General features: G+C 35.5%; 1 protein-coding gene and 1 pseudogene across 1 annotated transcript; both read left to right on the top strand.

Moving 5' to 3' along the window:
- Window positions 1–475: 475 nt before the first annotated feature.
- On the top strand, window positions 476–3,299 carry LOC107859756 (plant intracellular Ras-group-related LRR protein 4). The gene is made up of 4 exons (XM_016704851.2): window positions 476–657; window positions 985–1,646; window positions 1,777–2,690; window positions 2,790–3,299. The coding sequence occupies exons 2-4, from the start codon at window positions 998–1,000 to the stop codon at window positions 2,940–2,942; spliced, it is 1,716 nt and encodes a 571-aa protein (XP_016560337.1). The 5' UTR covers window positions 476–657; window positions 985–997; the 3' UTR covers window positions 2,943–3,299.
- Window positions 2,890–11,356, top strand: LOC107858261 (annotated as a pseudogene).
- The last annotated feature ends 463 nt before the right edge of the window (window positions 11,357–11,819 follow it).

The following is an 11,819-nucleotide window of genomic DNA, read 5'->3' on the forward strand; positions in this document are numbered from 1 at the left end:
TTTTTTTTTGGAAAGAACTATTTTTAAAAAATGATAGATTGCAGCTTGATACATAAAAGCTTCCGTTATGAACGAAAGTTGTCGAACTAGAAAAGTCTATTTCACAAAATCTTATCATTATTTTTGTTCAAAATTTTTTCACAACTTATATCTATAAATGCTACAAATACTTCTCCTAACAAAAATAAGTGCTTGCAAGAGAATTCTAGAAGAGCTGGGGCTAATTTCGTCATTTCATTATTCACCCAAGGCCATTTCCGGAAATATACCCTTCTGGTCTAATAAGTGGATTTCCGTTTAATAACCATTCAGTCATAATCCACTCCCACTGTAGTAATTTTCAAGTGAATCAAATAATTGTCTTATCATTAACTACCCTATTTATTTTTTCGTTTTAATTTAATAATAATGCATTTATCACTACAGTTTAGTAAAGGTATTTTGTACTGTATATATATGTATTTCTTTTCTGGTGTATAAATAAATTGCCATACCACGATGGATGTCGTTGGATTTTCCACAAAACTGAACAAACAAGACTCATTTTTCTCTCTTAGATAACTCATCCTTTCTCTTCTTTCCTTCTTCTGCGAGTTCTCCAGCTCTCACGTACACTTTCTGAAACGTTGTTCATTTACAGAAAAGCCACTGAATAGTGTGAGTGAATTTTATTTCCATATATAAGTGGTTATTTTTTTTTATTTTTTTTTTAAATATGAGTGTTTTTTCCGTGTTTAGAAAAGAGTTGTTCTGCATATAGGAAAATACGGCGAAAAATAAGCTTTACTTTGCATGTCCTCATGTGGGTAAAGGTTTGAATTTGTTGTCATCGTTGATTGGCGCTTTCTAGAAACTTGTAGAAATAGTGCGGTTTTCATTTTCTTGATCTGCGTTTTTTTTTTCCTTTTTAGGAGTTGTATTGTATTTAGTATATTGAATTAAATTAAATTGCTGTGGGTGTTTCTTGTTTTCGAGGAATTTCAGGGAATTATTGAAAATGGGTTCGTCGGGAATGTCGATTGATGAGATTGTTTCAGAAATTATGAGAATTCATGGATCTTTACCGACAAGGCCATCGATAGAGGAGGTTGAAGCATCAAGAGATTTAATTGGGAATTTGGAGAAAGAGGATCAGTTGAAACTTGATGCTATATCGAGGCAAAATAAACGGAAAGGTGTTCCTGAAGAACTGTTTAATATTTTGCAAGAGATGCAGAAGAACGCGGCTCTTTTTCAGAGTAAAGAGCAAAAGAGGGAAGCTTTGAAGCTTTTAGATCTTGAGAATGTTCACAGTGTGTTCGACGATTTGATTCAGAGAGCTACGAAATGTTTGCCTTCTAATTCTCAGGCGAATGCAACCCCATCTGCTTCTTCCAATGGTTTATCTTTGGCAAATTCAGATTCTTTCACCGGTAGCAGCAGTTTAAATTCTCCAGCAACTACAACAACAACAGCGATTTCGTCGAGCTTTTATAACGCGAAAGAGCCAGTTAAAGCTTCTGAAATGTGTAGTAGAGATGACAGTTACTTGAACAGGGCAAAAACCACGTTTCTTGTGGATGGAATTGGTGTTGGTCTTCGAGCGGGGGATGCTTCATCAGGGCCTAAGATTGTTGATTCCACCTTAAAGGCAGCAACTATGAGTGGTATGCTACACTGCACCATATTTTATCATGCATTTTTAGTGAATTTGATTGTGTAAGTTAATTGTTTTGTTGTGTTTGATTCAAAGTTCGTATTTTTGATCAAGAAGGGCCCTGGTTTCTTTGTTTATAGGTCAAGATGGTGAGAAATTGAGTTTGATTAAGCTTGCTAGTATGATTGAAGTGTCATCGAAAAAAGGAAGTCGAGAACTTATCCTTCGGAGTAAGTTGTCCGACCAAGTAGAATGGATTCCAGATTCTATAGGGAAGCTGTCAAGTTTGGTCACTTTGGATCTGTCTGAGAATCGAATTACTGTCCTACCCACCACCATAGGGGGGCTTTCGTCATTGCAAAAGCTAGATTTGCACTCGAACAAAATTGTTCAACTGCCCGATTCCATTGGAGATCTTCTTAATTTGGTGTATCTTGATCTCAGTGGAAATAACTTGAAGTTGTTGCCTGCGAGTTTTGCTAGGCTAGTTCACCTTCAAGAACTTGATTTGAGCACTAACGCTCTATCAGTACTCCCTGAGACTATTGGCTCGTTAGTAAGTCTTAAGAAATTGATTGTGGAAAGTAATAACCTTGAGGAACTTCCTCACACTATTGGTCAATGCACTTCGCTCAAAGAGCTTCATGCTGATTATAATCGTCTTAAAGCTCTTCCTGAAGCAGTGGGACGAATTGAGTCGTTGGAGATTCTGACTGCACGGTACAATAACATCAAACAATTGCCTACGACTATGTCATCCCTTACAAGTTTGAAAGAGCTCAATGTTAGTTTCAACGAAATTGAAGCAGTGCCCGAGAGCTTGTGCTTTGCTACTAAACTGGTAAAGCTGAACATTAGCAACAATTTTGCAGACCTGAGATCACTACCAAGGTCCATTGGGAACCTTGAGTTGCTTGAAGAATTGGACATGAGTAACAACCAGATACGAGTTCTTCCAGACTCATTTAGGATGCTGTCAAGTTTGCGCGTCCTTAGAACTGATGGAAATCCCTTGGAAGTGCCACCAGGAAACATCATTGAGAAGGGAGCACAGGTTTAATTTTATGTATTTCATTTTACCATTGTGATTAACTATTAGTATTTGTTGTTTAAGATAATTGAATCACTAATGTTTAGTTGCTCTGATCCTCAGGCTGTTGTTCAATATATGGCTGATCTGGTTGCCAATAGAGATGTGAAGACGCAACCTGCGAAGAAGAAGAAGAAATCATGGACTCAGATATGCTGCTTTTCAAGATCCAACAAACGTCAGCGCAATGGTGGTATGGACTATGTTAATGCCTGATGTGCTGCAGCTTCCATACAAATCTGGTATGCTATATTTCTCCTCCTTACCACGTTGGTCATTATTGTTTCTTATTACCAAGCAGCTTCCTAAAGGAGATGGTTGTTACTACCTCGGAGGAATTAAAAAATTAAGAAAACGACCTTTTCGGATTTTTAATTGTAAGAATGAACATCTCTTGTAAGAAGGACATAAACCTAAAGAAAATAATGACCTACTAAACCAATTCTCGTGTTAGCTCGTGTATAGGCACTGATTACTGATATAGGATTAATTATTAATTGTTTATAAATGGGAATGGTGCATTGTACATGCTAATTTGCGTTAATTACAATAATGAAATGTAGGGTTCTTAGGGTAACGGTTCACATGCTCTCTGTGTTATCCATTGTAGGGAAATGAGCTGTGATTTGGCTGGACGAGAGCTGCAAATTTCAGTTGAATTCAAACCATTTTTTGCCAGCTAAATTATCAACTTTCTTGTTGTTCCAGATAGGCTCAAATCCCTGACACGTGTTTTTTTTATTCTCATTTTGTGTCATTCCATGCTATTCCTTTAATGCTCTTTGCTGTATTTCAGCTGTAAACTTTTCCTTCGATTATGTAAAAAAAAAATGAAATGAGATGTATAATCTATCTTACACAGCAGACAGAGAAATTCCTATCCTAATTGACTTCTAAATAATCAATTGAATTGAATGTACGACCAATTGGAAAGTCACCCTAAATTAGTTTGTGATTATCCATTGGACGGCCAATTTGTTTGGTATCTCGTTATATTTTGAAGAGGAATGTTGTTAAGGTCAAATGAGGGATGGCTTAGAAAAGCAGTCTTGTGAATAAAATTTTAGGGGCGGCTTTTATATTCCGTACCAAATACATTTGACCTCTTTATTATTTTTGTGAGATGAAGCAGCCATTTCTGTGCTGGTTGTATTATTCTTCTCATTTGATCATCTTCTATTACTAGTACTATTTTTATATATCATTTTTATTTCTCGAGACAAATGCTTTAGTTTAAAAGGTGGTTGACCTTACTTTTATTAAGCGGAAAGGCCTCTTTATTTGTATCAAATTATCTGAGCACGCTACGCCGCAGAAACGCCGGCGACCTTATTTAAATCGGTGATTATTGTAGTCCCAACTGGATTGCTATTTTGGTGGTTTGCAGAGAGTGAATTCAGTATCTAAATGTGAGGATGATTTTTCAATATTTTAAATTTTAAATTTAAATGTTTTTAAATTATTAAAGTCGTAATCCTTCTCATATTAATATGGTTAAAAAGTTAATCTTAAAATATTAGTTTAAGTTCATGCAATTCGATTCGCAGAAAATGAAAGGGATTATTTATTGATTAGCTTCTCGGTGAGAGCTAATGGCTTAATTAGTGGTCATAATTAAACAGGCCTAACTTTGTTAACGTTGGAAGTCAATGTAATGAATAATGATGGTTGTTGAGTACTTTGTTCTGTAAATGTATCATAAATTGCACTAATTATGCTTTAAAAACGATTAAAGTAATAATGGTTCATAATGGCGTCCTTCCCAGAGTAGTAGGTCCGTGGGAGTCAGCAAAACCACCCTTTTTATCTTCTAAAAGGAGAGAGGAGTCTTTCTGAGGTAATCTCAGATCAATCTACTCAGACTAAATAGTTCAAAGATACTTTTCGGAGTTCCTTGGTATGAGATATAATAACAACATACCCAGTGTATTTTCACTTAGTGGGGTCTGAGGAGGGTAGAGTATACGCAGACCATACCACTATCTCAAGAGAAGTAGAGAGCCTATTTTCGATAGGTCCCCGGCTTAGGACCAATAACAGTATAACAAATATAAAAAGTAAGCGCACATAAATTAGTATGGTACACAAAACAAACTAACAGTATAACAAATACAAAAATAAGTGTATAATAAACTAGTACGGAATGCAAAAAAGCCAACACCATTATCCTCAACTACAGCCACAACACTACGAACCAGAAACTTCAAACCCAAAGGAGCGGTCCCTTATTACTATCTTCGCGCTCCCATCCCCTAACCCTCTACCCTAATTCGCATCCTCCACACCTTCCTATCAAGGGTCATGTCATGTGTTAGTTGTAATCGCTCCATATCATGCCTAATCACCTTCCTCCAATATTTCTTCGGTCTACCTCTAGCCCGCCTAAAATCATCTCTAGCCAAAGTCTCACACCTCCACACTGGAGCATTAGTCCTCATCACATGCCCGAACCAACGTAGCCTCACTTCTCGCAACTTATCTTCCACCGAAGCAACTCCCACCTTCTCCCTAATACTCTCATTTCTCATCCTATCTTTTCTGGTATGTCCACACATCCATTGCAACATTCGCATCTCCACCACCTTCACCTTTTGGATGTGGGAGTTCTTAACTGGCCAACATTCCGCTCCATACAATATAGCCGTTCGGACTACCACTCTGTAGAACTTACCTTTAAGCTTCGGGGGCACTTTCTTATCACAAAGGACTCCCGAAGCGAGCCTCCACTTCAACCACCCTGTCCCAATACGATGCGTGACATCCTCGTTAATCTCACCATTACCCTGAATTATAGACCCCAGATACTTTAAACTCTCCCTCTTCTGGATGGCCTGAGAGTCTAGCTTCATAACCACTCCATCTTCTTGCGATATATCACTGAACTTACACTCCAAGTACTCCGTCTTGGTTCTACTTAACCGAAGACCTTTAGATTCAAGCGTCTATCTCCAAATTTCCAACTTATCATTAACTCCACCCCGAGTCTCGTCGATCAGAACCACATCATCTGCAAATAACATACACCAAGGCACCTCCCCTTGAATATGTCGCGTCAAAACATCCATCACCAAAGCAAATAGAAATGGGCTAAGAGTCGATCCCTGGTGCAACCCTATCAAAACTGTGAAGTGCTCCGAATCTCCTCCTACCGTCCTCACACGAGTGTACGCCACGGGCACCCCTCTAGCCTCCAAGCACCTCCACAGAATTTCCCTGGGAACTCTGTCATAAGCCTTCTCTAGATCAATAAACACCATGTGCAAGTCCTTCTTCCTCTCTCAAAACTGCTCCACTAATATAATGTGATATTATCTCTACATAATTTAGGTCAAGTCAATTTTTTTCAGAAATTTCCACACAATGAAAGTACTTCCTCCATTTAAAAAAGAATGACCTACTTTTCTTTTTAGTTTGTCTAAAAAAGAATGATCTCTTTCATTTTTTGGCAATACTTTAATTTCAACTTTCCACCTGACATGTTTAGATCACAAGATTAAAGGACATTTTGATACATTTGACACAACTTTAATTTGAGGTCATAAGATTCAAACTTTTTTTTATTTTTTTAAAATTTATGTCAAATCAAAATAGGTCATTCTCTTTTAAACAGAGGGCGAGGGAGTACTTTTTTTTTTTAATTGTCAATATAAGACTGTTGGTACACAAACGAAACCCAACCCAACGATTAACACATAGTTGTCCACTTCTTGGAACTTTGGTCACACCATAGACGCGTAACGGTAGTCTGGTGATTCATTAAAACCACGATTATGATACATCAAACTTTTGGTATTTGCCAAAAAAGGCATAATAATTAATTCAAGAATGTCGTATAACTTTAGCCCATTCCATTAGACCCTTCAATTTTAGTTGAAAATACAACAACAAATATATATGGATAACCAATTATGGCATAAGGTTTGATTATAGTACAATTACGTGAAAGCAAAACCAAAAAGTGCATAATGTTGTGGTTGTGACTACTTTTTTTCTTTTTTTTTTTTGGAAGTGAACCCCGCAAATGCTATGCAAGTAAGTTTTGGTGAAATCAATTCATAAAATTATGACCGTCCAAAACTATGTCACTTCCATCATCTTGAAGTGCATGGGAGTCAGAAATTTGTACAAAGATTGAAAAAATATTAAAATATCAAAATAAATATCAACATTTTGAAAGAGAAAATTTCATAATTAACTATATTTTTTTAGCATGATTACAAAATGTAGTTATCAGTGGCAATGGCGAAGACAAAAAATCAACGAAGGAAATGTAAAAACAATTTTCAATTGTGTTAAGTGTGTGTAAAATTAAATATATACTCATAATTACTACCATTTAATCTTTATACACCTAAGATGACTGACTTATGGTAGCTACAATTTGCATATTTAGTTATTTACTAAACATAATTATAATTGTTGTATCATGAGTAAGAGCATCTCAAGCGGATACAAATTGTATAACTGAAGTTGCAGAAAAGCTGCTCCCTCCTTCTCAAATTACCCGTTCAAAATTGAGATGACACATTGATTAAGAAAAAAATTAATAGCATGGCTAGTTTACCATAGTACCTCTATTAAACGATGTTTATATTTTAATTTGAAAAAAAAGTAATTAATGCAAAGGGTAAAACATGAAATTTTTTTTTATCTCTTCTTGATTAATGATTAATGAAAAAAAAATAAGTAAAATAAGAAATCAAATTAGAGAATTTGGGATGGGTAATTTGAGACGGAGGGAATATAACACATACATATTGTGTATTTGCATAAAATCCTTACATATCTACCCATGGAAGGTTATGCAAAATTAAATAAGAGACTTGGAGCCCAAGAAACCAAATTTTTGTTTAGCTTAATATGTGATCCGAGTATTTGATCTTCATTGTATTATTATACTTTTGAATATCTCGAAATTGTATTGCGATCTTCTAATATTCATTCTAAAAAATATTGCTAGTATATTTTATACTTATTTAGATTTACAATCTACGCATATATATATATTGTAACATGTTGTATACTATAATACCAGTTACGGCTATATACAACTATTACCGAGTATATAACGGGAATTGGAAATTCCAAACTTTGTGGTATATACCTTTTTAATTGAAATAATTTGTAAATGGTACATATATGTAAAAGTAATTTTAAAAAAAAAAACTATATTACAAAAAATTTGACCTATATATTGATTATATTTCACTTGCAAAAGTGACTGCAGAGCCGCTAAGCGCCTCTCTCTGTAAGTTTTCCTTGTTTTTTTTTTTCCTTTGCATTCCAAAAGATTTTTAGTTTTAGAAAATTTTAAATTAAATTTATGTATTATAATTCCTAATGAACAAGAATACTAATTGTTGAAGTTGTTTCTGTTTTTTTTCTTACATTGTATGTTGGCAGAATCTTCCAAAGGCCAAAGGTGCAGCAGTTGTGTCCTTTTCAGCTAGTCATGGCCACTAGTGAGTTACATAAGACTGTCTCATTCTGATATTTTGTTGAATTATTTTTTTTGTGTGTGTGTAAAGGTTCCTTTTTTAAAATTGTAGGGCTGCAATTTGACAGTTCTTGTGATATTGGAGTTTATTCCAAACTGACTAATGCATACTGCTTAGTTGGTATTGTGGGTTCTCAAAAGTTCGACAGGTATATTGTTTTTCTTTTTACATTAATTGTAGTGTTTGTGTCAAGCGTTACATGCACCTCGACTAATGCCACCTCCCACTAATAATAGGTATTAGATAACGGTATCCACTAAGACTTAGGACAGGTGAGAAGAAATCAGCTTGTGTTTTTTGTCTATACTGAGATTTGAACCCGAGACCTCATGGTTGTCAACCTACTTCATTCACCACTAGGTCACATCCTTGGTGTCAGGGGCGGAGCCCCGTGGACTCCAGGGGTTCATCCGAGCCCCCTTCGTCAAAAAATTATACTGTATATATATACGAAGTCTTTTTTTCTATGTATATATATATATATATTAAATTGAACCCCCTTGACAAAAGCAAAAAACTTGGTTTAGTGGCAAACGGGTGCAAACTTTCATGCAGAGGGCCTTAGGGTGTCTTGGGTTCGAGACCCATTCACAACAGGTTTTTAATTATTTTTTTTTTTGCTTCCTGCGTTTGAACCCCTTGATATGTGCAAATGAAAGCTGAACTTTTAGAAGTCCTAATGCGGAATGATGAAAAACATAGACATGAAGGGAATATAAATAATTAAACAGGGGAGGTATAGAAAGATTAAAGATAAATAATGTGTCTTTCTTGTTAACTTTCCCTGATTATAGGAAAGTTGACAATCCCGTTTCTACAATGGTAACTTTTGTGCTTTTTTTCCAGTACATTTGAGGATGAATTAGCACATATTCCAGGCTTTCAAGTGATTCAAACATCCATTAATGGAAGCTGGTCAGTGGGAAGACTTTGTGCTGGTATTCAACAACTATTTGAACTATATTCTGGAACTCTAAGGCCCTTTTGCCCTCTGATTATTCTGTAAGAACTAAGCTTCCAACTTTCAATTTTCGGCAGGAAACAAAAACGGGCTTCTTTGCCTTACACTACTACACCCCAAGGTAATAACAGAATTCGCTCTACCATTATGCATTTTAGTTTTAGCGTTTAGTTTTCGTTTGTGATGATAAGATCCATCATACATTGGACTAATTTAACTATGCACATCCAATGTTAATAATTTTTTACCAATGTTGAATCCGGGATTAGTCAAGGAGTGAAGCATACTTATCTTTTAATATTGAAATTCAAAATGATGGTAATTTATACAGTGCAATAATTGTTGATCATGCAAACATATGCCATTATAGTCACTTGTGTTCAAATAGAGCGTTTGGAATACTTATCTATGTCAGGGACGGATATGAATTGAACTTACAATGACAGAGTACGTGCAATAGAAGAAAACAATTTCATTAGTGGTTGGTTTGCACTCGGCAACATTGCTGTCCATGAACCCGTGCAACAGTTTTGGAACTGGAAGTGGAAGGCCACAGATAAATTTATATGCACTAACAAAACCTTAACAAATTTGATTCTCATTGGGCTAATGTTTCCATCTTATATTTTAATCTCAATAAGCATTATCCCAACCAGAATCTTATTCCATTCTTAATTTTTTTTTTTTTTTTTGGAGTAGTTCTTCTCATTGTTATAATGTAGCATATCTGAAATTTCAATTCTATGAGCTGCGCTCCCCATCCCCACCCCGCACCCCACCTGGCTGACATGGGATGAATGAGGTGTTCGAATCAGAAAACATTGGCTAAATGAATTGGAGGAAGACATGAGTAACCGTTTTAGTACTGGTGATAGGAACATTAACGTTATTGATTGTCAATGTGTGATTAATGATATCCAGGAAAGTCTCTTCTAGTGTAATGCTTCCAGGTATACTTCTGTTACAATGATAGTCTAGTGACAATTCTATTGAAGATGTGTTATTAGATCTTATAGCAAACTTCTTTATTCTAATGATTAATAATAGGTGGAAAAAAGATTTAAGCGCGCTCATATCAAAACTGATTCATACGTGCTCCTTATAGTTCATGATGTCTAGCTTTCACTCTAAAGTTTCATGTTTATTGATGGGACTGTGATGTCATTCTAACTTGGTCAAAATACCTTCCGTTTACTTTCATTCTCTGCTATTTCTTTGACTTGACATCTGCTTTTGTGTCTCTTACGGTGGCTGAAGAACTTCAACACTTGAGGAATAGTCTGCCCGATTCTGTTGAGGTAAAATGTGTCGACGAGGCACATTCTGCTTTGGAAAACTGCATATATAGAATGGGATGGCATTGTAGTAGTATGTGAAATTTAACTGTAGCCTGAATTTATCAAGATTCAACAATAGCCTTTTCCTCCTGATAAAATAGATTCAGGAGTAGGTTAGATCCTGAATGTTACCTATGTCATCTAATAGATGGTCCAACTTACTTGGCATATATTTGTGTTGTGCTCGCTCATGTTAGTTTTATTATTTTTACCAGTTGACTGAGGAGATTATTGCTGATGTTCTTGGCGTTAAAGTTATTTGTCAAAGAATAGCTTGGAATGTTCTTGTTGGCAGCTATTGTTCTTTGTCCAACATTGGGGGCTTGGTAAGTATAAGTTTCCTCAATGGAGCGAACAATGGAAAGTGAATTTTGCCTACTACACCTTGTTGACCGGTGCAGGAGCAACAAGACGCATGACATTATTCTTTTTCCTGATTTTTGTGAAACTTTATTTTGGAACAACAGGTCCATCCTGATACATCCGTTGAAGATTTGGAGGAGCTTTCAGATCCTCTTGATGGATTACCTCTGGCTACAGGAACTGTGAATAGGGGTAGTAATGTGATCGCTGCTGGATTGACCGTTAATGACTGGACGGCATTTTGTGGCTTGGACACTACAACAACAGAGTTGGCTGTTATTGACAGCATATTCGGGTTGAGAGATGCTCAATCTATGGCTGTTGATGTTTAATAAAAGAAATCATTGATCGAAAGTAGTTATTGAGTTCTGTGGTTTATGTTGCATGTTCTTTTGGAGGCACAAATTTTTGTCTAGTGGTAAAATGTTAATTACTACTATTTTCAAGTGCTTATTTAAGTTCGTTTAGCCATTTATCGTTTTTATATTATTTAAGATCATATCTATCTCAAATGCACTTGTACATTTTCTTACAGCTATGAACATACGTGTTAAATGCATTTTGAAAACTTTATTTATTTCTTTTGTCGATTTTTGTGTACATATGACGTATTTCTCGTATCAATTGAAAATTATCTTACATCTGTCAATTTTATCAATAACTAAGTTATGTTTTATTCAAGAGAAAATGCATCGAAATCTGTCTAAACTCGTCACTCCAACTTATTTTAGCATTTAAACTTAACACGCGTTATTTACCTTTAACATCTTTAAAGTGAATTAATTTCATCTCTTAATGCTGACGTGACATTTTTAAAAAAAAAAACAAAACAAATGCGTGAATTTTTTCTTTCAAAAAAAAAAACCCACTAATTCACAACCACCAGCCCCCCAAATCCTAACCCCAATTACCAAATTATAAATAAAAAAAGCTT

The sequence above is a fragment of the Capsicum annuum genome, chromosome 2 (assembly GCF_002878395.1).
Source record: "Capsicum annuum cultivar UCD-10X-F1 chromosome 2, UCD10Xv1.1, whole genome shotgun sequence".
Classification (NCBI taxonomy): domain Eukaryota; kingdom Viridiplantae; phylum Streptophyta; class Magnoliopsida; order Solanales; family Solanaceae; genus Capsicum; species Capsicum annuum.

Excerpts from the sequence above, each read along its gene's own strand:
- LOC107859756 (XM_016704851.2), top strand. The coding sequence starts at position 998 with ATGGGTTCGTCGGGAATGTCGATTGATGAGATTGTTTCAGAAATTATG. Across the intron at positions 1,647-1,776 it reads AAAGGCAGCAACTATGAGTG|GTCAAGATGGTGAGAAATTG; the intron begins GTATGCTACACT and ends CTTTGTTTATAG. Across the intron at positions 2,691-2,789 it reads TCATTGAGAAGGGAGCACAG|GCTGTTGTTCAATATATGGC; the intron begins GTTTAATTTTAT and ends TCTGATCCTCAG.